General features: G+C 36.3%; 1 protein-coding gene across 1 annotated transcript in view; it reads right to left on the bottom strand.

Moving 5' to 3' along the window:
* The window catches only part of LOC118070465 (uncharacterized), an 85,266-nt gene that overhangs the window by 45,021 nt on the left and 13,766 nt on the right, over positions 1-26,479 (bottom strand). Inside the window, exon 3 of the mRNA XM_035089066.1 lies at positions 22,847-23,100. Coding sequence (XP_034944957.1) covers positions 22,847-23,100 — 254 coding nt within the window. The remainder of the gene's footprint in view (positions 1-22,846; positions 23,101-26,479) is intronic.

Here is a 26,479-nt window from a genome sequence, read left to right as displayed (position 1 = left end):
TATTCATTTGAGTGAATAAAATGATTTCAATCAAATATTCATAATTTTAAAGAAATATTTTATTGCGACTATTTGAAATTTCGATGTTAATGATCGAATAAAGTATTTTTGGTATGAAGTAAATTTTTTCTCAGTGTGGATTATACAAAGAATCTTCTCGACCACCTCATACACCAATAAATAATGATAAAAGAGCTTCTCTTCCAGACGATATAGTAATTTGCTATAAAAATTTTTGTAAATAATTTATAGTTATTTATACAAAATTTTATTTTACAATATGAAGAAAAAGTATCTTATACATTGATCCAAGCATAAATTTCGATAATTATTGTTATCAATCGTTACTCAAGTTTCAAAAACTTAATAATTATTTATAATATTATTCATTATATTGAAGAATAATAATTACAATGATATGATGATTAACTTAAAAAAAATTTCAATAAATATCTATATTTCTCAAATTATATTAACCTCTATTTAACGTTTTATTATACATCTTTGTATATATCTGAGAATAAATTATTGTGTATGACTTCAAATGTATTATAGTAGTTCATTTCTAGTTTTTGGTTTATACTCGACAATATATTTCAAAATTTATTTATGGATATATTTTGATGTATATTCAAGTGGGTAAAATTGAACAAATTCTGAAGATACTTATTCGTATATTCTTCATAAATTCTAGAAATATCTAATACATATTTTTGAATCTATTTTATAATATATTTTCGAATATACCTTAGTATAATTTGTTTCCATGGGGGTAAAAGTTTATAACCCATTTGCTAGCTGGTACGACACTGCGGTTGTTCCTCAATTTTATCATTATCGTTATTGTGACAAAAAGAATGTATCTGAGAGTTATATATTTTTTATTCATAATTATAAGTTGCTAAACATTATGAAGTGTAATATACATGGTATTTCAACACAAGTATTGGTATTTTATACTTGAAACCGATCATAATCGTGTTATGTTGATGAACGTACGTTCATTATTTAATGCTGTTACGCTTCTTTTTTACTTAACATTTGATTCATTAATATCATAATTTAATTGATGAAAGTGATAATTTTACTACTAAAGCTATGAAACCGTCAGAGCAACGATTTGAGCAGAGTACAGTAATAATAAAAAGTTTGTCCAACAACCGCTATTTCAACGCTTTTTAACCTACCACAACATGTTGATGAGAACGAAATCTAAAATATGATAGTCAACGATACCTTTAACTATACAATACATATAAACAACTCAGAAGTAAGATAAATTTGCATTCTTTATTCTCATGAATTCACCAAATTTAACAAAAATTTATATTTCAAATAAATTATATGTAGTTAGATGTTTATTATTAGTAATAAAATGTATAAACATTTAATTCCTTTCAGATTTGAACATTAAGAATACCGATGTCAGATTATTACAAAATAGTCGAGAATTTAATCTTAAAAGACTTCTATTTTAATGCTTTATAGAACTTTGACAATAACTAATTATCAGATTTGTTAATTGACTGTTTATCAGTAAGAACGTATTGTTTTCTATGTCCTTTTCTCATTAACTTAAAGACGTATATTGTCGAACGGAAGAAACAATCGTTGTCCGATCCGACTATAACCACAAATTCGAAGATCGTTGTGACACAAAATCTTTCTGGTCTATAATTGAAGTGAAGGTGAAGGTGATAATTTTTCCTTATCCAGTATTGTAAGATTTTGCAAGAACGAATATTATAAGACTTTATAAGAAGCAATAAGCAAATAATATTTCTTAATTCCTAAATTGATTTATGAGAAACCATCAAAACGTCTCTCATAAGATTTTAGTGGCTACAGGTACGTATCTTGTTCACAATTATCCTTTGAAGACCGACATCATCTACTGAGTGATACAGAACCGGATGATAGTAACGACAATGAAAGCAGTAAAAATGAAACCAATAAAGAATAATTAATCAAAAAAGAGTAGTTGTCACTTACAAAAGGTTTTTACATCAATATTGATTATATTTGTTTTCAAAATCAACGATTAAAGCACATAGTGATGCATTTTCTCTCCCAAATAAAGTAAAGTATCAAATTTTTATGCTTATTTTTTTCAGTTTCTGGATTCTTATTAAATCTATCAAAATTTTTTTAGGTATTTACTGATCTTGTATCTAATAAACGACTGAAATTTATTTCTTCAACCACTAATTGTTGCTGTTGGCCTTCTAAATAATTTGAATGCAATGACCTCACAAGTGCCATACCATTTTGTAGCTGACGTTCGCTTAACATGTGAAACATTTTGTGGAGATTCAATGATGAGTGAAGGTTCCTACCTTTCATAAAAAAACCACTTAATGTGATTTTCATAATTATCATATGGTTGAATATGAATGTTTTGCGTTTTTTCTCGATATTTATAAAGATTCAGTAATAATTAAAGGTGCCGTCTTTTCATTAAAAAACTTAGTGAGATTTTACTACTTATTCTTGAAAATATTATTTTTTGCGTTGATTTTATTTGTACTGAATTTATCGAAATTTTTCGAATTTTAGATTCATTCATCTAAGTTAGAATGCTCATTTACATTATATTAGACCTATAAGCTCCTTCGAAATAATTATCATTAGTCTTAATCGTATTTTAATCAGTAATTCAGATTTCACAAAAAACATTTTTTATTTATTTACGATACAAAGTTATTATATTACAGTTGCCTTGTAGATTTATGCAGTAGAAACTTTAGCAATTCTAATTATCTCTGTAATCATTATAAGAAGAAGCATCTATAATTAGAAAAATTCAGACATACAGGATTAATATTAAGAAGTCAAAGTACTGGGGTACATACATAAGCCAATAATATTGGATTTATGGAAAATGAATCATATTCCGTCAGTAATAACAACATTTACATAAATATCGCTTGTCCATTATTTTTTCACAATGCATTAGAAATCGCTGCATGACTTTACGGTGATATTGAAATAAACGATCAATACTCCGAGTAGATTTTAAAAAAATTTACGTTAAATATCATCGATGATGTTAAATATAAAAATAATGCTATAACTAAAATTAATGATAATAATTTTCCGATGTATTGAGTCAGAAATGCAAGAAGAACGAAAAAGGAAGAGAGTAATAGTAGAAAAAGAGTTGGGAAGAGAAGTTAACGATATACGGGATATAGGAAATTATAATCAATCAAATATGCCCTTGAGGTAGTACCTATATTTGATGGGAAGGGTTCACCTGTTAGCCACCTTATTGAAGGATGTCAAGAAGCAAAAAGGATGATACCTCCAGCAAACGAACGTCAGTTAGTGCAGGTACTAAGAAATAAACTTAGAGGACAAGTGCGACGGTGTATTCAAGGAGTTGATTTTGCAAATGTAGATGAGTATTTGAAAAAAATGTTTATGCAGACGAAAACATTATTTCAATTGGGAGGGAGTATTGACATATGCGAACAAGGTGAAAGAGTTGAGTAGTAAGATAGAAGAAATATATCACGCAAATAATCCAAATCAGGAAATAGACAGAGCGACGATTGATAATTTGCAAAGAGAATTTGTTAAGTGTTTTATTAAAGGATTGAAACAACCGTATAAACGATAGATTCAGCTATGGCTACTGAGAAAAAGTTGAGAGCTATAGAGAGTCTACGGGAGAATATTTGAGGAGAAAATAGCGGGAAAGATAGAAGAGACTACAGAAAACAATTTAATAGAGTGAATATTGTTGGATCAAAGCCGGTAGTTTGCCAGTTATGTAACAAAAGAGGATATAAAGCATCGAGATGTTACAGTTTAAACAAGGGACAGGGCCCGTCCAGGGGCAAAGCTACTGATGGAAAGACCACAGAGGCAAATAATTACAGAAGGCAAAACTTTTATTGTGAAAATTGTAAAATAACCGGTCATACAACTAAGTATTGTCGAAAAGGAGGACAAGGAAGTCCTCAGAATTTTAGAAATGCACCACAAGGTCCACAGAACTTTAATAAAAATAATTTTAAAAGGAATTGAGGCCGAGAGAGTGGCCAAAATTTCAATAGAGGAGGAAATGGTCCCCAGAATCAGGGAAACGGCCAAACCCTCCAGCGATACGGCGCGACGCGGGGCACAAGGCGAGTTGCGCGCCCAGTTCTGCATATTTAGGAGACAGGAGAGACTGAGACACCAGCCCAAGATTTTCAAGAAGATTATGCTCTGTGGCCACAGTTGAATGAAACTGTGATTATATGGCGCCTACAATAATAATAAATAGTGAAGAATTTATTCGCCCGTTAGAAGTTATGATTGATACGGGATGCGAAATTAATTTAATGAAATAAGGACTTATGAAAGATGGTGCATATATTGATCGAAGTAAAATTTTGAAACTAAGAGGGATTTTATCAAGTCATGTAGATACAAAAGGAGAGATAGTATCTAACACTATCACTAACAAATTTGTTAAAGAAGAATTTACTCTTTGAATGGAAGCAAGAGCAACAGGAAGCATTTGAGAGGTTGAGAGATGAGTTGTGTAAGGAACCAGCGCTACAGTATCCAGATATGTCCATGTCATTCATGGTGACAACAGATGCGTCAGGCTTTGCCATAGCAGGTATACTGAGCCAAGGACCTTCAGGCAAAGATAGACCTGTTGCATACACCTCGAGGATATTGAATGAAAATGAGAAGAAATATAGTACTTATGAGAAAGAGGCTCTAGCCATCTTGGATTTAGTACAGCAGTTTAGGCCGTATTTACATGGAAGAAACATTTACTTTGGTTACAGGCTCTAAGCCTTTGGTGTGGATGCAAATAGCCAAAGATCCAACTTCACGATTAACTAGGTAGAGATTAAAACTTGAAGAATATGAATTCACTGTAGTTCATAAGGCTGCCAAAACTAATGTCAACGCAGATGCACTTTCTAGGAATCCACCTCAAACCGAGGAGAATGTTGATAGTAGCCTGGAAAAGCAAGTTATGGTGTTAACAAGATCTAAAGCTGCAGCAGAATTAAAAACAAAAACAACAGATCAAGTAGGCGAAACTCTAAGGATATGGTAGGAGGTGGAAGACGAAAGATTTCTAAGGAAAGAGCGACAAGACGTGATAGAGGGACACAGCCTCTCAGTGGTAATCTGGACCTGAAAAAGAAATCTGAAGCTCATGGCTCCGAGGAAATGGAGAAAGTACCTCGTTATGCAACGCGATTCCAAGCAAGGAAAGCGGAGCAAGCATTAAGTGGGTAAGAGAAGAATGAAAGAGGTAGCAGAAGCAGCACTAAAGGGCTGATTGCCAGTAAAATCGCAGCGAAGAAGTCAAACTTTAGAAGTAAAATAGAAGAAGTACCTCGAAAACGAGGTAGACCAAGAAAAATGGCTGAAGTTATTTTAAGCTCAGAAGAGGATGAGAAGGAGAAAAATAGAAAAGAGAAATCATTAGAGGATCTAGAAAAGGAGCCAAAAGCTGGCTAATATTAGAAAAATCTGATAAAGAGGATTCTGAAGAAGAAGAAGAGGAGGAAGAAGACTCAGGAAAAGAGAGCTCGGATGAAGAGCTCAGAAAAAGATGGAGAGCGTGGAAGTAGAAATAGAGAGAATACACCACGCTGGGCGATGCCAGGTGTTTGGGAGGAAATAAGCATTGATGCTGATTTAGAAGATTCAGAGGTCAAAGATCTCTATGAAGAACTTGAAGAGAAGATATTAAAAGTAAAGAGGAAGAAGGCATCGATAATAAACCAATGCGATCCGGAAAAGGACGATACGTCATAGAAACGATAGATCAGATTTACATGTGCAAGGTAAATTATCTATATTTCCTCGATGAAAGAAAAGAACTACGAGTTAAAGGATCGAGAAGACTGAAGGAGAGATCTTTACTATCTAGGTTTGAAAATCTTACGAAGAGGACGATACAAACAATGAAGATTGGTAGAAAAACTCACATTGCGATTACAATAGGGAGAAATTATCAAGAAGATTGTAAATGGATAAAAGATTCACTGTTTGTATTGTTGAGGAAACTTAAACTAAAGGCAATAGCAATAGCTTTTAGTAAAAAGATGAATGGAGTAGCATGAAAAAGGGTGTTTAAGTACAATGAAGAAAATTTAGAAGAAACTAATACGATAGCGCTAGTGTGTCTGAGGAAGGTCAGGTATGTTCCAATGAATGAACGTACAATGGTCATAGAAGATGCACATGCAACGCCAATAGGTGGTCATAGAGGAGTCACGAAGACTTATCGTAGAATCAGGTTAAGACATTACTGGAAAGAAATGAAGAAAGATATGCAAGATTATATAAGAAGTTGTGTATCGTGTCAAGTAAAAAAATTAAAGAGAGTAAAAACGAAGCAACCAATGCAAATTACTAATACAGCTGAAGTAACGTTTGATAAGATTGCATTAGACACAGTAGGACCACTGCCAAGGACTGGAGAAGGGCATACACATGTTTTAACAGTCCAAGATTTATTAACAAAACTCACAATAGCTATACCTTTATGTAAAACAACCTCTGAGGAAATAGCCAAAGGATTAGTAACAGAGCTCATATGTATGTATGGAGCTCCTAAAGTAATCTTAACTGATCAAGGAGCAAAGAAATTGTCAAAAATCTTGAATGAAGCTTGCGACATTTATGTGATAGGAGCTGAAGTAGAAGAAGTGATATTATATTATACTAGAAGGGACGTAATAAATCTGCGTATCACGCCTAATTTACCTATAGCAGAGGAAAGATGGAACTACCCAAGAGAACATTACGAGACCAGCAGAAATATAGATCTAAAGTCCAAAGCTTAAAGGGAACTATTAAGATGATCGAGAAGCGAGTGAACGCTTGGACATTCGACTGAGCGAGGATGAAACCATGATTGATGTAATAATGTGAGGAGAAAAGAAGGAACACTGAAAAAATGAAACAAAAAAAATATCATGAAATATATATAAACATACGTTTTTTGGCACAGATATTTGTTTGATTTGTACTTTATGAAAGGAGACTTTGAGCACGATTTTTCATTATAAATAATATTTGTGTTACAGGAAGATGAAGGAAATAATTTTAGTAGATTGGCTCATAGTGATAACTAGAGCGTTGAAAATCACAAAATTGGAACTATCTACGAGGATCTATTTTGAACCAGAGCAAGAGTACTATTTGCAAATCGGCAGAGGAAATTTGCTACTGCTTTGGAACCTAAGTATATGATTGATTTAAGACCCCAGCCAATAGAATGTGATCACGCGATTCAAAGGGTTGTGCAATAATACTGCACAATTTGAGAAAGAACATCATCTAGACTTGTGTCAGTATAGAGAGTTAGAGAGAGATGAAACTCAAGTTTCTTTTTCTGGCTTGACTCGTACAACACCGTTCCGATAGTAAAGGACGAAGAGAAGCAGAAGCTTCAAACGATTAGTCTAGCTCTTGGAAAAATGTATCTAGAGAATGGAAGAAGGACTGGTGATCTGGGAGAAGACGTTTTTGGTTTCAAGTCTAAGTTGCAGGATGAAATAGATGATTTAACTAATTTCACGGTGAACCAAGGAAGAGAAATGCAGTGGAGAATAAAGGAGCTGTTAGATGGCCGTTCTGCAGGAGAATCATTGACCCTAGAGGAAATAGAATTATTTACTTAATTAATTTCAGACGATTATATTATCTATACAGAATGTATGGAATTCCATATTTATACTCAAGAAATAGAGTAAAAGAGGCCATTACCATTCAACCAAGAGCTCAGTATTTGATGGTGGCTGACAACAGAGTCCGGCAAACGCTAGTAGATGGAGATTAGCTAAGTAACTGTGTCAAAGCAGGAAAGTTTACAGTATATATACCCTTATATCCTTCTTACAAGCTAGAGCCTTTAGCGGGGTGTGAGGCCAAGCTCTTTTGCTTCACAGTTATTTTGAAGGGTTGCCAGCAGATTGTAAAACTATAAGCAAGTCAGGTAATGGAATACAATGGCAGGCGTTGACCTCAAGCAGAAGATGGATATATTCAACCATGTACAGAAGGAGTGTGAACATCAGTGATTACTCAGAGCAAATAAAGACTGTGCTCATTACTGGCACAAAGATCTTGAGTGTAGATAAGGCTCATCAAATCAGCTCAATAGACAGTTTAGGATATGAAGAAGCTTCCAAGAACATTACAAAAATGAAAGCTATTTGAAGGAGGTTGACCTTTGTAGTTGGAAGACAGAAAACACCGACAACAAAAACCACGACGAGGACCACAACAACAGAAGTACCAAATAAAGATATGGAGATAGCAAATGTTATATATCAGGAAATGAGAGAGCAGATGGAAATACTATTACAGAAAAATTATGAGACGGCCAAATTAATTGACAATATAGAAGCTAGATTATATAAAAATGAATTAACCACGATATCACTATTTATAACGTTGGCATTTTCTGTCATTACAATGTTAATTATCTCTTGCTGCCGTAGGATGCCATCATACACGATAAGAAAGACTGTAGGCACAGGAACTGAGCCAACGTCTAACTATGATGTTTCAACGGTACCTTAGAGAGTGGTGCAATTCTTATTCTAAGAAGAAAATCAGTTGCTAGAAGAAACAAGAACAGAATATGTTGAACTATCAACAGTCTAATAAGAAAAAATTTTTCCTTTGACACACATGATTTGCACTCTTTTAATAAATATATATATAGAAAGAAGTAGTGCTTATAAATTAAATTTTATAATCATTGGTGGTGTGGTTCACGCTTTATATTTGCTGTTTGATGATTTGTGTCTAGTAGTCGATTGTATTGGAATTTTTTTTTGTCTTGGTGAACTCTAGGTATACTTTTGAAGCCACAAATGGCCGGCGATGCTTTATGTGTAATGATGATAACTGTCCCATAACCTTATTAAGCAAGGAGGCTAACAAACTCTTTAAGTCTAAGATACAGTACAGTGAGTGTTACGTCTCAGCAACAATACAGTCTCTTTTTCGTGTCAAGACCCAATCTTCCTCTACTTATCATGGAGACCTCGCAAAATGTATTTTAGACGCACATAATATTTAGGTGTAATATTCTTGGTCTTCTGTCGACACCATTCTGTTAATCTAGTAACATTGCAATTCTCTTTTAAGAACACACATCCTTTTACACTGGGTGGCGGCTCATAGGTAGATCTGTTCCAGCATGTTTTTCCTGTTTTTGCTGGATTACCTTGCCTTGTATTCTGTGCAACCCTTTCTTAATTATCGGTAACTTCCAAATTAAAACATCCGCTACTCTTCTCATAGCATGATAGATATCATAATCTTCTCCTACGGAAATTTCACCATTTAGCTTTTGCTATTACTATTCTGCTTCTTGTATGCAGGTTGAAATCCTCACTGTTATAAACCAAATTTGCATTTTCTGAAACAATAAGCGTTATAAGCAGGTAACAGAAACAAAAAAAATCAATAATAAGAAAAAAACTAAGGAAACCGGTCTACGCAATGCCAGCTCAGGTAGACACCATGTGAGGGACATAGAGCTCCGAGGCGCATGTTAAATAAGCACAGGTGAATTCTATGTGGGAGAATTCTAGAGCCAAAAGATGCGCCCAAGACTAGATAAACAGAACTAGGGTGAAGATACGTGGATGATTGAAGGAAATTTAGGCTAGGCCTAAGTAATTAAATCAATCTAAGCTTAGGATTGAAGAATGAAAACTTCATAAAAAAATTATTTGACTCGCAAATGAGACATTAGAGATTAAAAATATCCTCAGTGGATTTTCTCTCATATAAATAGCATATTTAAATTCATTTTTCTTAAATTCTTAACAAGTATCATTTAGAAGAAAACTCGCGAGTGCAAGAAGAAAGAAAAGTAGAAGGTTTTGACCAAAAATTCCAACGAGGCAACGACAACCCTATAACAAAGGCAGCCATAAAAAGTCATAAAGTCATCTTGCCGGCGCCGATTGTCATATCACGAGTACCGAGAGCAGAGAATCTCCAATCAACGCGTCAACCAGGCCAAGCAACTGCAGCTTTCCACTCGTAGACAGCCTTCTGCTACCTAGCTACCTGCTAAACGAAGCTGTGAAACAAATTAGTGAGTAAAAGTAAGACTATGAGTAAAGAAAGGTCTACTGATGTGCATAGAGCAGCTCAGCGGTCCGCAAAGAAGCTGTTAGGAAGATTGCAGAGAGCAGAAATGAAAAGGAACATATTGCAAAAGAAGAGACAGGATACAGGGGAACAGGCTAGTCAAGGAGCTCTAAAGAAAAGGCAGGTGGCTACATAAGAACCTCAACCAGGACCACCAAACCAAGCAGCTTTAGTAGAAACGTTATCAGATAAATTATCGCAAGAAAAGAAGAAAAGGAAAACAGAATTGATAAAATGATTGAAGCAGAAGTTGAGTTCCTGTAATATAATACATTACAACGAAGTAAGGACGATCAGAGACAGTAAAATAAGGAATTACGGAGTACCCAAAATAGTCATGAGCTATCTATGGGAGGGGATTTTTACCCACGAGTGCCGTATAAAAATCGAAGGACGAGACGAACTGAACGTACTAAGTCTCGGCACTTCTGAAGCCAAAGCAGCGTACAGAGGCATTAACGCATTACTGCAAAGGCTCGACCTAGCAAGCACCAGAGCAACACAAGAGGAACCATTGAACCAGCTACAATAGAAGAAGAGGCAAAAAAAATCTCGTCTCAGAAATTGGAGGAGACTAAGCTGAGACAACGAAGAGACTAGGGATTTACTTCAACTACCCTAAGAAGACAAAAAGAGACAAGAAATGTGTAACGAGGAGAACCCCTGTTGCAAGCAATACAGGTCGAGGTTCTCAAGCTAAGAGCGATAAGGACGTTAAGAGAGCAGCCCAAATTATACGTTGTAGAGTCGAGGAGTACACTGTGGAACCGTGGATTGGCCACAGGTATCAAGTGGGGACGCACCGGAGCAGGAACGAGGCCATGCTGCAGGCAGTCCAAGCGGCGGAAGATCGGTTGCACTACTAAGTAGTGGTGACCCACAAGAAGAAGGAGAATATAATAAATCGCCTCATGAGTATACCCAGGGAGTTTAAAGAAAGAGCTTCACAGGACAGCAGCAATAAGTGAATCAAGTACGTGACAAGAGTAGTTTGTGTGAAAATATTTAAGAGCACCAGCACAAGTGTGACAATCTATTTATAATGAGTGTTTAGTGTGGAACGTATGTTGTAAACCAAAATGTGTCATGTAAAAAAAAAATATGAAAAATAGAGTTGTAATCAATAGTTGAATGTAAAAGAAATATGTATATTATATATATATATATATATACGTAAAAGCGGAAGTTTGGTGACTTCTTTTATATGTTAAATCTGATGCAAGAAAAGTATTCTCTTGAAATCATGATCAGTACTCATACGGAAGTTTGGTGACTGTCACCAAATGTCGAGGACACTTTGAAAGTATGCACAAATAAAGAATCATTGATATCCATTGATAAAAGAAACTTTCAAATCCGAAAATGATGTAGATACAATTAATGAGGAGGAATATCTGTTACGCAAATCGAATAAATGATCAATTTTTGTACTATTTACAATTTATTGAATTACTTTATTCTATCAAGATGATTTTTTTTTATATCTTCGATAGAAATAAGATTAGAGTGTGTGCCGGTCTGTCCGGGGTAATCTCGGCAACGGCTAAACCGATTTCGATAAAACATTGCAGACATAAACAAAAAAAGGTCAGGAGTGACATAGACTACTTTTTGTTTATGTGAAATGTTTATAACAATTGAATTTGTTATGAACAATTGAAAACGGGATTTATGCAATACATTCGAGTTTCTTCACCGAAAATTTTTTTATTTCACCAGAACAAAGTAGCTAATTATGTTACATAAATGAGAATGATCTCTTCTTGTTTACAACAATTGAATTTGTTATGAACAAATGCAAATGGGGTCAATGCAATTTATTTGAGTTCTTCTAGCGAAAAACTTTTCCTTTAATTGAACAAAAAGTTACTGACTACACTACATGAATGGAAACGAACTCACTTTGTTTATAACAATTTAATTTGTTATAAAGGATTAAAAACGGATTCTAGGCAACGAATTCGAGTTTTTTCACCATAAAATTTTTTCTGGTATCAAAAAGTTACGTACAATGTCAAATGAAAAGCGATCAATGTTTTTATAAAAAAAGAAAGATCACAGAAAAACACAATAAATGTCAGATATACGGTTAAACACCATATAATATTAGAAGTTCTGTTCTCCAAGAATCTGGGGGAAGCGGAATAACTGAGGAAATGTACAAATTTGTTGCAGAAAGAAGGTCTTTTACAAAAACTCGGTGATTGTCACCGAACGTCCAAAATAATTATAAAATCTATAAGAAAAAGAAAAATTACAAAAAAACACGATGAATGTTAAATATACGGTTACCACCGTATAATATAATAAGAAGATTGAACAGATCATTTACATCGATCATGTTGAAGTGTATATTCGCATTTTGACGATTTTTTTTTTCCGCAAAAATTCGTGAGTGTTTGAAGGGGAAAAAAATAGAGTAGTATTCTCGCAACATTACTTCTTCTACGAAGGAAAAATATCATTAAAGGTTATTTACAATCGAGAAAAGCTGAAACATGACGAAATACTTTTTTAAACGATTTCATTTTCATTCAATTATGCATTTTCGATGAGTAAAGTGAATTTCTAATAACATTCACATCATAATAGAGAATAATATGTAATACTGCAAATCTGCAAGGAAAGTTTAATCATTTTTTACATTGTAATGGCATAATTTCTGTACGATCATCAGCGGAATGTTCACATTAACATGTTTTATAGGTAACGCACTACTTTCAGTAGTTGTTATCAGTTTACTTAGTATAATTTTCGTCTTTTTTGTAAATTAGTAAAAGAAAGAAAGCCAAATCAGGTCATCAATAATTTATTTATAAATTTTCACAAGAAAGGAACAAACAGCGTTCATGTATAAAAAAGATTAATTAATTTTATTACAAAGTCCATCGAGAAGTCAATGATAGTATCAGGATAAATATTCGATGCCACTCACTGAACTTTTAGAATGGATGAAAGTGTATTCAGCTACATATTTATACCAAATTGTTGATGAAAAGTAAAAGAATAAAAAAAAACGTCGATTATGGTTAACAAATTTATAATAAGATCAAAAAGATTCACTTTACATCATCAATATATCAGATAAGAACGAATTTTGAATATGTAAGATTTAATGCTACTGTTCTGACTTGGAGGGGCCCAAGTCAGTTAGTCAGAAATATTAAAAAATTGTTAATGCCGGACTTGTCCACCGGCGCGTCAGTCAACTCACTGGACCAATCATCGGGAAGTATTTCCCTCATGGCCCAGCAGGCAACTCTACGGCCCTAGTGACGCCAACAAGCACGCGGTCGAGCACTTGTGGCGTCAGTTAGCTCCAGGCAAATCACGCGGTCAACTCTGTAGAAAATTAAAAAGTCAGTTAGCTCCAGGCAAATCAAGCGGTCAACTCTGTAGAAAATTACAAAGTCAGTTAGCTCCAGGCAAATCACGCGGTCAGCTCTGTACAAGTATTCGCAGTCAAATCGTAGTTTTTTGCAGTCAGCTCACTCGTTGTACAATAACGTACGGTCGAATAGACTCAGACAGCTCTCACGAAGAAACGTGAATCATCAAAGTACTCTCATCAGTGCAATTGGTCCAGTATATTCAGTTCGTAGTGTCTTTGGGCGCGAAGCTGAACTGGCGTCGACGCCATAGTGCCTCACGGACATTCACCTATACATCGCTCCCCCGAATAACTCTGGTGTATACTGTGAATGTTGCTATTCACTGTTTTTTGAGACTCTGTTATTTGGTGACAAAATAACCATCAGACAACTCAGAAGTGTATGAACAATTAATGTACAGTCAATTCACCCAAACTTAGTGATTAAGAATTTCTATTGTTTTAAGTTAAGTGTTATTGTGGAATAAAAACTATAAAACTCAAGCAGTCTGTGTTAATAAACTATATTTTTGAACCTTCTAGCATCCAACCTTTTGTTCTTATTCTGCTCTTAATTCATACAGTCCACTAGTTTTTTTGTTTGCTCGTCCGGCCGACTCGAAGTCAGAACATTTGGTCCTTCGAGCCGGATGAGAACGGCTTGGATGCATATTGAACAACTCTAGAAGGTTCTAGGGCTTCATAATTTTTGTGAATATTTTGTGAAATGCTCTGTATAAAGTGCTTGGAATTTAGATAGACTCAAATAACTTTCAGTGTCAGTGTGTAAACAACCTTACAGACAAAAGGTGTTTACGCATTCCAGTGCCCAGTGACACTCATCTGTATTATTGTGAGACAGTGCTGCTCATCTCACAACTTAAACAATTTCTTGAGACGCTTGGCCCGCAGTTTGGTTGTGTGAGAGTCAAGAGAACCTTGACGCAGTCAACTCACGTGTATATAAACATAGTTCGGTAATTATTGTAGTGTCCTTAGTGTAAGTTCAGTCACCTAAAATTATTATTAAGAGCTCGTAGACTCAGTTAATTAATTGTGTGATTCTTTTGGTGTTGAGACTTTTTTGAAAGCCCACCATTGGCATCAAGGTGACAACAGACAACTCTAGCAACATTTTTTTGAATTTTCTTAGTGATAAGTGTAGTTAGTGATATTAGACAACTCACTCAACTGAACAATGGCAGACAAACGTGTAATTTCTCCTGCCAAGTCGGACTACGTACATGTAGCTGATGACAGCGACTCACTAGAGGGTATGGCCCAGGCCAAGAACCGCAGCCGACTCATAGCAGCCACCACCCGTCAACCTCCCAGTGAGATGACGAAGTGCCATTTCCTCAGCCGACTCCAGATCACACCCATTCATCTAAGCAGACTTCTCACCAGGTAACTCATCATCATAGTCAACTCGCTGCAGTCAACTCTAATTATGTTTCAGTCAATTCTCCAAGTGGTGGTGTGATCACTCAACATGCAGACAACTCAACGATTAATGGTGATGAATCATGTCAATCTACATGTGCTGACAGGAGTAAAGAATGCTTCTCTGATGACTCGACGGAAAGGATGACCTTAGCACATGAGGTTTCGGCCTCAGGAGGGTTGAGGGTCCTGGAAGAAGAGTCAGAAGGTCTCGTTCGATCTCCTACAGCTGAAGAAAAGAGTCAAACTCACACTAGTCAAATCTCAGACGACTCACATGATTCAACAATCACCAAGAACAATACAGACAACTCAGATATCCATGGAAGACTCGCTTCAGCACTCAGGGCAGCAGAAGATCCATGCACGACTGAGTCTCCAGTTCAATCAGACAGCTCAGCAGTCTTACTCGCCACAGCCAATGCAGTATTACTCTCAGACTACTCTCAGCTTCCAGTAAGACTCCTGATAGACTCAGGGTCTGAGCTGACGTTCATCTCATCAAGTGTGGTAAAGACTTGTCATCTCCAACGTCGTCCATCAGTAATATCAGTGCTGGGAATTGGTAACGAACCAGCTGTACAAACTAGAGGAGTGACAACAGTGACACTTAGATCAACTCACACACAGGAGCAAGTTACAATTAATGCTCATATCCTCAAATGTGTCACTGGTACTTTACCAACCAGACAACTCAAAGAACTCAACTGGTCAGCTCTCAACTCTCTGCAACTTGCTGATCCAGACTACTCAACTCCAAGACCCATTGACATCTTAATAGGAGCAGATTGTTATGGTCTAATTGTGAAGGCAAGCATAAAACAATTTCCTGAGTCATCGCTAATAGCCCAAGATTTAATTTTTGGATGGATGCTCATTGGAAGTCCACACCCGACAAGATGCTCAAGTCAGAGAACTCATCACGCAGCAAGGGTCAACTCATACCAGCAAGTGTCTGATCTCTTGACAAAATTCTGGGTTCAAGAAGAAGTTCCAGAGACTTCAGCCAGCCAACTCAGCCCAGATGATCAATCTTGTGAAGATCATTATGTTGCGACTCATTCAAGAGATCAAGATGGGAGATATATTGTGAGAATACCACTAAAAGCATCACCATCTCTTCTAGGCAACTCATCAGCGAGAGCTCATCAGTGTTTACTACACATGATCAGACGACTCACCAAGAATGACTCATATGCACAACTCTATCACAACTTTATGCAAGAATACGAGTCACTGAACCACATGACACGAGCCAAGGCAAGTCCAGTCAACTCTCCAGTGTATTATTTGCCTCATCATGGTGTCTTAAGAGAAGACAGTGTTACTACAAAGCTTAGGGTAGTATTTAATGGCTCTAGTCCATCTTCTAGTGGTCTATCAGTGAACGATATTCAACATACTGGTGCCAAAGTCCAGAAAGACATTGCAGACGTACTCATTTGGATCAGGCAGCATAAATTTGTGTTCACATCAGACATCACCAAGATGTACAGACAAATCAAAGTCCACCAAGATGATTGGGATCTCCAGAGAATCCTGTGGGTGGACGAGCACTCCAAGATCATCCCATATCAACTCACAACAGTCACGTATGGTACCAGATCAGCTCCATTTCTGGCTGTTCGCACAATGATCCAGCTAGTGAAGGATGAGGGTCATAAGTTCCCTCTAGCTGTTGATCCACTACTAAAAGGAAGATATGTGGACGATATTTTTGGAGGTGCTGACACCGTGAGTCAATTGATAGACATCTCAACCCAAGTCAGACAACTCTGCATGGCAGGTGGCTTCCCGTTAGCGAAATGGCACAGCAACTCACTTCAATTCCTTCAATCACTTACAGATCCACTCATTTGAGAGCAGCAAAACGAAATTACTTGGGCTCTCGTGGATTCCAGCGAACGACTCATTTAAGTTCAACTCAAAACCTCCTCGTGAGAAGTCCAAGCTCTCAAAGAGAATAATTTTATCAGAAACAGCACAACTCTACGATCCACTTGGATTTCTAGCACCCTTCATTGTCAGAGCAAAGATGTTGCTACAAGAAATCTGGCTAGATAAACTTTCCTGGGATGACCAAGCCCCAGATCACATCATCACCAAGTGGAATAGCTTCAGATCAGAACTCTCACATGTTTCAGACCTCTCAATTCCACGATGGTTACGGATTACTCAGAAATCGACCGTGGAACTTCATGGTTTTTCAGACGCCTCACAAGCAGCTATGGCAGCTGTTGTTTACATACGGACTACTCATCCAGATCATGGAACTTGTTCAACTATAGTCTGCTCAAAGTCTAAGGTTGCTCCATTGACGAAGATGTCTATTCCTAGACTAGAACTCACCGCAGCATTGCTGCTTGCCAGACTAATCACTTATGTAAGGAACAACTTAGACATTCAGCCAACTCAACTCGTATGTTGGACAGACTCCTCAGTGACTTTGACCTGGATTTAGTCTCACTCATCCCGTTGGAAGGAGTTTGTAAGAAACAGAGTGTCAGCAATTCAAGATCTCACTCCAATCGGCGTTTGGAGGTTTGTACCTGGCAAACAAAATCCAGCGGATTGTGCTTCTCGAGGTATCAGCATATCCCAGCTTCGGAAGCACCCCCTGTGGTGGACAGGACCACAGTGGTTAACAGCAGACGAATCATTATGGCCAACGCAATCATCAGTGTACGATTCAAAAGCTCAGCAGGAAGAGCGGCCCGGGCTCACTTTACTTACTCAGACAATTCAACATGATTATCATTGGGATATGATATACAGACATTCTCGGCTAATCAAATTGCTCAGAGTGACTGCAATTTGCTTCAGATTTAGCCAACTCCTCAGACGAGTACCGCAGTCATCTCTCACCTTCCCTCTCACGCCACAAGAATTAGAGAGAGCAAGGATTTTTTGGATAAAGGCAACTCAAGAATCGTACTTCTCACAGGAAATCAAGCAGATCAACTCAAATTCACTGCCCGTCTCACACCCCCTCGCACGATTGACAGCATTTATTGACACTCAAGGGGTCATACGTGTTGGAGGGAGGTTAGCAAATGCTAGCTTGGACCAAGAAGCAAAGCATCCTGCAATCCTACCACAGAAAACTCATCTTTCCAGACTAATCATTGCAGATGCTCATGAAAGAACATTGCACGGTGGGACGCAGGCAACTCTGAACCTCATACGATCATCGTACTGGATCATTGGCGGACGACTCCCAGTACGATCCTATATTTATCATTGTATGAAATGTGCTCGTTTACGTGGCGAACGAGCGAAGCAGTTAATGGGGTCAATTGCCGTTATCAAGAATCACTCCAGCCCGACCATTTGCCGTCTGTGGTGTGGATTACGCTGGTCCCATCACGCTAAAGACTTGGAAAGGCAGAGGCGCCAAAACATCTAAGGGTTGGATGTGCATTTTTGTGTGCTTCGTTACTTCTGCGCTTCATGTAGAAATTGTAACAGATTATTCAGCAGACTCATTTATTGCAGCGTTCAGAAGGTTCACTGGACGTCGAGGTGTCTGCAGAACTCTCCACAGTGATTGTGGCACCACGTTTCAAGGCGCAGACACGCTCATCAGACAACTCTTCAAGCAGGGGACTCAACAGTTCAGTCAACTCGCAGCTGTAATTGCAAAAGATGGAACTGATTGGAAGTTTAATCCACCAGCTGCACCACACATGGGAGGAAAGTGGGAAGCTGCAGTCAAATCAGTAAAGTTCCATCTTAACAGAACGATAGGCGACTCACTCTTTACATATGAAGAGCTTTCCACACTGCTTGTCCAGATAGAAGCAGTCCTTAACTCCAGACCACTCGAGCCTCTCTCAGCCGACTCTACAGACATCTCAGCGTTGACTCCAGCACACTTCTTGGTTGGTGAACCTCTAGTAACATTACCAGAGCCTCCACTGGAAGATGTGCCAATGCCACGCTTGTCCAGGTGGCAATTTATTCAGCAGCGACTCCAATCGTTTTGGTCAACGTGGTCAACACAATACCTTCAGCAGCAACTTGCCATTTCCAAGTGGAAACACCCCGCTCACAACATCACAGTCGGCTCACTTGTACTACTCACTGACGAGAGGTTCCCACCAACGAAGTGGCCTCTCGCCAGAGTGATTGAGGTGTTCCCAGGATCAGACGGACTCATCAGAACAGTCAAACTCAGGACAGCAACAGCAGAGCTCATCAGACCACTCACCAAACTAGTCATCTTACCATACACTCCACCAGCAGAAGATCAGCAAAGGCGTTGCTGATGGTGGGACAATGTTCTGACTTGGAGGGGCCCAAGTCAGTTAGTCAGAAATATTAAAAAATTGTTAATGCCGGACTTGTCCACCGGCGCGTCAGTCAACTCACTGGACCAATCATCGGGAAGTATTTCCCTCATGGCCCAGCAGGCAACTCTACGGCCCTAGTGACGCCAACAAGCACGCGGTCGAGCACTTGTGGCGTCAGTTAGCTCCAGGCAAATCACGCGGTTAACTCTGTAGAAAATTACAAAGTCAGTTAGCTCCAGGCAAATCACGCGGTCAGCTCTGTACAAGTATTCGCAGTCAAATCGTAGTTTTTTGCAGTCAGCTCACTCGTTGTACAATAACGTACGGTCGAATAGACTCAGACAGCTCTCACGAAGAAACGTGAATCATCAAAGTACTCTCATCAGTGCAATTGGTCCAGTATATTCAGTTCGTAGTGTCTTTGGGCGCGAAGCTGAACTGGCGTCGACGCCATAGTGCCTCACGGACATTCACCTATACATCGCTCCCCCGAATAACTCTGGTGTATACTGTGAATGTTGCTATTCACTGTTTTTTGAGACTCTGTTATTTGGTGACAAAATAACCATCAGACAACTCAGAAGTGTATGAACAATTAATGTACAGTCAATTCACCCAAACTTAGTGATTAAGAATTTCTATTGTTTTAAGTTAAGTGTTATTGTGGAATAAAAACTATAAAACTCAAGCAGTCTGTGTTAATAAACTATATTTTTGAACCTTCTAGCATCCAACCTTTTGTTCTTATTCTGCTCTTAATTCATACAGTCCACTAGTTTTTTTGTTTGCTCGTCCGGCCGACTCGAAGTCAGAACAGCTACTATCCCGATGTATTATTTGTTTGCGATTTAGCATGTGAATTTATTTATTATTAGTAGTGCATATTTTTCATCATAGTCATGTTTCATTTTTGCCGAAAACAATAATCGTGAAATTGCGAATAAACATTCCGACATGATCAAGGTAAATGATCCGTTCAATCTTCTTAATAGAAAGTGAATTTTTCAGTTGTTAAACGATGTAATTATTACAAATAACACACGGTACTAAAAATCAATATGCATGTTTATAACAGTTTCAAGAGTAGCCTATGTCATTTTCAACATTTTTATTTATGTGTTTGTGAAGTTGGAATTGATTCAGCCGATTAGATAATTATTTTGAATAAACAGACAAATACTTTGATTGTATTTATATGGACTCCAAATTGATATTTGGGGTTCCTTTTCTAACTTTTGTGGATGCTCAGCGATGGTAAGCTATCGGGTATATCACTACCATTTATGATGTTAAAATCTGTTACTGATACTTCAAATACTTTGAAACTCATGATTAAAAATCATAATCAAAATCTTGTAAAAAATATGAATATTAAATGATTGGAATATTTGTATGGATATATAATGACAATATTTCATCGAAAAAAAAAAATTTAAAAAACAAAATCAGCAATGAAAGAATTTTAAACTCGTGTCAGGGGATTGAGTAAACAGCATTAAAGACGCTACAATAGTCATTAATAATTGTTAATAATATGGAATTGTGTCCATAACAATTGAACATTGCTACTAACAAATGATTATTGATCGTGGTAATATTTAAATAAAAAGTTTTAAATCGTTATAAACAATAAGAATAGGGATCCATGCTATATATATGAGTACTTTTAACGCATAATTTTTTCTTTTACTAAAAAAATGTTGCCAACCGTATGACATAGATGAAAACATACTTTTTCCGTTTATAACAATGAAGTTTGTTATAAATAATGAAAAAAAAGATCTATGAGATATATTTGAATTCTTCTAACGCACAATTTTTTCTTTTACTGAAATGAAGTAACTAATCATATCAAATGGATAAAAACACACTCATTCCGTTTATAACAATTCCATTCGTTCTATGCAACATATTTGTATTCTATTAACGTGTAATTTCTTATTTTACTGAAAAAATGTTATCAACTGTGTTATAGAAATGAAAACGGACTTTATTAGTTTATAACCATCAAATCGTTGTCAACAAGCAAAATTTGAATTTTGCGATGGAATTCGAAATCTTTTCCGTCTATCATCAATACCCACGAAAATATTATAATCCTTGAAATAGTATCACAAAATACGTTTTTGGAATTGACCCCTTTAAAAATATAAGTTTTTTTTATTTATAAGTGTATTTGAAAGTGTTTTTTATGCAAAAAAAAATCAACTCCAAAGTCAATAGGATTTTACATTATTCAATAGGTTTGACGTTTAATATATAATGAAAATTTAACATTTATAATGAACGTTTAACAGATAATTTAAAAAATTTCTAAGTCGTGTTTCCCTTTCGAATTCATTGATTTTTTATAGAAATTGTTTTAATGTTCTTCTTTTAAATAATATAAAATCCTATCATGGGACATTGAGATGAATATATAATTTCTGAGTTGCATTCCTGTCATATCTTTACAAATGACAATTACTCTTTTTCTGCTTTAAAATACTTGCTAGGATGCAAACTTAATTAACATTCAAATTATTTCAAATTTTTAACCCAAATAGATTAGGCGAAAGTCATGTTTTAGAATAGCGCAGTCGGCAGCGTACCGGACTATTGACCCGAGGATGCCACGATCGAATCTCACCGTTATCAGGATTTTTTCGGACAAAGTTTCTAACAAATTTCATTCCAGGTGTATATTCAAACAACAAATTCGTATAAACAAAGAACCTCTAGAGAGAATTAAAATTTCCTTTCGTTTAAAAGAATTTTTTTTTGTAGTAATAAGATCCTATTGGATCGTTCAATAGGTTTAACTTTAATTTTATAGGGAATTCTGCGACAACAATATTGCCATTGAATTATATCAAATTCTATTAAAGCATCGAATAAGAATCGCCTCGTTTCAGTGAGGAAATTGTAATATCACAAGTCCTATTAAATTCACTAGAATCCTATTGAAGAATCTAATAGGATTTTGCATTATTCTGTAGGCAATTCTGAGACAACAATATTCCAATTGAATAGTATCAAATTCTATTGGGAAGTTGAATAGGATTCAGCGTACCTCAGGGGGGCATCTGAATAGGATTCAAGCGATTTCTATGGGAAAAAAAAACTTCAATAGGATTCAATAGGGAATTTCCGATGCAATTTTTCCATTGAACTCCCTTCTCTTAATAGGATTGTTTTAGCAGGGATACGAAATTGATGTAACTAGCCATCAACAATTAAATACAGTCAATGAATTTATTCATGAATAAGAACTAAGATATGCAGAATAAAATTATTTCGATTTCACAGTTATTATATTGTACCGCACATCTCAATACTTCATAGTCTGATAGGAATATTGAACTTAAGGATTTTGCCTATTTCATAACCAATTTTATTGTTAATCACGAACAGTAATGTTGATACTATTGAATAAAAATGTAACTAATGAACAAATAATTGAACCGATGAATTAATAGTCTTTGAGAGATTTGAATTTTTTTCAATTTATTTTCAAAATTTAATAACTTCAAAAAAGATAAAAATAACTAATTTTTTACGTAACTATAATTTATTTTTCTCTAAAAAAATTGTATTTATTTAAAATAGTACTCACAGATCCATGAATTGCTTGTATAACGAAATAATTGGCTGCTAGTAATCCCGCAGCACCAAGTGTTGAACAAAGGGCACAGGCAGCCGCTGCACACGCAGGAGATTCAGCTGGCGCAAGATCAGCCACTGCTGCTAATGCTCCCGCAGGAGCCGTGCCAGATACAAGAAGAGCGGCGATTCCTAACCATGCAGCGCCTAATGCTTGACAGCCTGCATACCCCGCAACAAATAATAGAGCCGCGGGTATAAAGTGTGCTGTTGATAAAAGTTTACTTACATAAATTTACAATGCTACTCACAATTTTATTACATAAGTTCACGAAATGTCCCACTTTGATCAAATTAAAGAAAAGAATTAAAATACTTTAACAAATTAATCTTATAGATAATTAAAAAAATTCGTAAATAAAATTTCTTTATTTTAGTTTTACATACGTTAAATAGTACATTTAGAAAGTCTAAACTTTGTTATAATGGTGACGTATACAAAGAGTAACTATTTAAAATTCAATGTTAATGTTAAAAACTCAGAAATTTATTCATGTCTGCGCCGTCCGTTCAGATGGCAACAGTTCCTGGGCTGCCAGAAACTCAACGCTACCGGTATTTCATGAACCAAAAAACTCAGGCGCCATTTTTCTTTCACATTTGGTTGTGACTCTGCAAGTATCTCAGACACTCAAGAAAGTGTTATGCACTACTGTGGTCAGCCAATCATCCTCTGCTGTCCAAAAACATTTGTGTAATAACTCTCAGCCTGTTGCCGTTGCGAGTACGTGCATCAGGCATCGAAATCAGTGTCGGTGAACACTGCTTGAGTGAAAATAGTATCTTTCACTCATCACTGATCTTCATCCTCATCATTGCTGCATTGTGAGAGACTTACAACCTCTCACACAGTCAGACAGGACACCTCAAGTACCTTCAAGCCGTCATTAATTGTGAACAGTGCATTGTGTGCTACCTGGAAGCCCATACACTCAGACTATCAAGACATTCAAGACACTAGTGGTACTCATACCTTCAAGACATTTCAATCAACCTGCAGTATTTTGTGAGATATTCAACTATTATTGTATAAGTTAGTGCAAATGAAGACTCAAGTAAAATTTAAGTTCTAATTGTTGTTATTTACGATAATCTAGTACGCTCTGGTTAATTTTCTATGTTCTAGAACTTTATAGTTAATAACTTGTAATAAACTAATTTTTTTTTCTTAGTTGAAAGTATTTTTTGAGCTCAAAATTATTATAAAGATAATTATCTCGAATGGTAAGTTACTCTAATAATTAACAACTCAGTTTATCTGATCAGAATAGTTTCATCACGAAAAAAAAAAAAATAATCAATAGTAAAATGCTTTAATGCTTCATTCAATACTTTGTTTAGGTAAAGCTGACCTTGACACTTCTCAGACGATTGTAACGTGCTGTCGAATGCCATCCAACCCAATGAGACAACAACAACCCAGCGCTGTTGGTTATGTTCCCCTCTGCTTCAGCTCGCCGGTTCCAGAGTCTAATGATGAAGGTCAGCAACAGATTAATGTCCCAGAGTTCGACGGGGAATTCAAATAGATCAAGCGAAATATTTATTCAGCCAATAGAGTAAAAAGGGTTTTATTTTACAAGTAATAAAGGAAAGTTAACCGTAGTACAAGTGTTCTGACTTGGTCTAAGGTACTCTATCGACGGCCTAACATTTTTCTCCCCACCGAATAATTAGATGACTCAAGGTCTCTCCTGCCAACTCATTTTCGCCAATTAGGTACGTGTGTACTAGCAGAGAGCTCACGCAGTCGAACTCTCTAGTGAAAACCCAGACAACTCCTCAGACATGGACTAACTCACCAGTTAATCATCTATAGTGATGATTATGAACTCATCAGGCAGTCTACCTCTTAGAAGACATCCTCAGGAAGCTCATGTTGGTCCGCATCAGCACCTTCTTACAAAAGGCGCGAATGATGTCGGCTTCGACGCCTCACGGCCTCATGGACAGACACACACACAAGATCCATACACCAACAACTCGCTTGTGTCTGTGTGGCTGACGCCAACACAATGAAACTCAGACTACTCAAAAAAATCAGGCTACTCCTGGTGCAGAGACCAGTACAGGAAAACTTACAACTTTCCTGTGATCCTCTACTCATCAGTCAACTCATCAGTGAACTCTGTGTGAAATTTCCGTGAACTCAAGACTGTACAGACAATTCAAAGACTCTTCTATTGTTATTTTTCTGTTACTGTGATTTTAGTGTTTAATAAATCGTTAACTGTTACTGTTAAATAGTGTCAGCCAACTCATTTACACCGTTCAAAAGTCCCGACTGTTCTAGCATCCAAACATCCTAAAAAAATACAGTCCACAAAGTCCCGACTTCTCACTCAGCCGACTCAAAGTCAGAACAACAAGCAAACTATGAATTTATTGGAAATCAAGCATAAATTATACGGAACAAAGTATTAAATAAATGATATATTCTTATATATAATGGATTTTTCCGAACGAGATAATATTTTGAATATTATTTGGAAAATGTCTTTGTAATTCGAGTCATTATATTAATTGTTGACCTTGAGTATTACAAAGAGAAAATTATAAATGTAACTTTGCCGTCCTGTACCCGGGTCAATTCTTCTCTGTCACAAATAACTCTATCTTTGTAGGCATAATAAGATACGTTATAGCTTGCTTCAGGACGCGCGGAGATATTCCGCCGTGTAAATTGGAATTGTCTTTGTAATAAAGTTTTTCTATCTCGTTTTACGTGTGGAAGAAATTATCTCGGTGTACTCTACGCGTATTTTCATTTGCATGCTTTACAGGGATTGGAGAAGTCTCAGAGAAATTTGTCTCTTGCCTTTAGACGGACGAAAGATCCACATCAAATTCGTATAATCTCGTCCTTGCTTTGGCACGTCGGTGGTCCAGGAATTCTCTCTCAGTTGATTTGCTTCGTTTATATCTTGCATTCTGCTTCGTCTATATCATCGTCACCAAGCAGTATTATCAAGTCTACATAAAGGTAAGTGAGAATACACGCACTCACTTCTGCAGTCTTATATCTATTTCAAGGTCATAGTATATTTTCAAAGTTAGAGACACCATGTCGAATCCGTGGTAATATAAGATCCTTTACCTAACCTAACCTGAAATAAGTGGCGTAAACACATAAAGTCTGAGTCTTCCATTAGTTTCTGATACACCTAAAAGTTCGATAATTGAGCATATTCATAGCATATAACACATACTATGTATCCCACACATAGTAAGCAGCTAATAAAGCGAGAACAATTCTATTGACTGTTGGTTCTGGAATTTGAATTCTCAAGGTATCAGTAACAATAAAAAAAGTATCAATGGATCCCTACGCTGTATACAATACAACTCATGGAGATTTTTTGTCTGACATCAAAAGATATTCGGTGGATGCTAAAGCCTAATCAATTAATTAAATTCATAAGCCAATTAAAAATTTAAATTACACTAAGCCAACGATTTTCTGCAAAAGTTATTTTCACTTACTTTTTGAGTAGTAAACAGTGGATCGCTTATTTTAATTAAAATAGTACATTTTTCTTCGTCTGTTAAATTGTTAATTTTAAATAGTGGCCTCAATTTTATAAAC

This window comes from Chelonus insularis, unplaced genomic scaffold (assembly GCF_013357705.1).
Source record: "Chelonus insularis isolate UGA/USDA-ARS -01 unplaced genomic scaffold, ASM1335770v1 contig_60_pilon, whole genome shotgun sequence".
Lineage (NCBI taxonomy): Eukaryota > Metazoa > Arthropoda > Insecta > Hymenoptera > Braconidae > Chelonus > Chelonus insularis.
Note: the sequence above shows the minus strand (reverse complement) of the source record. Positions and strands in the feature narration are given on the sequence as shown.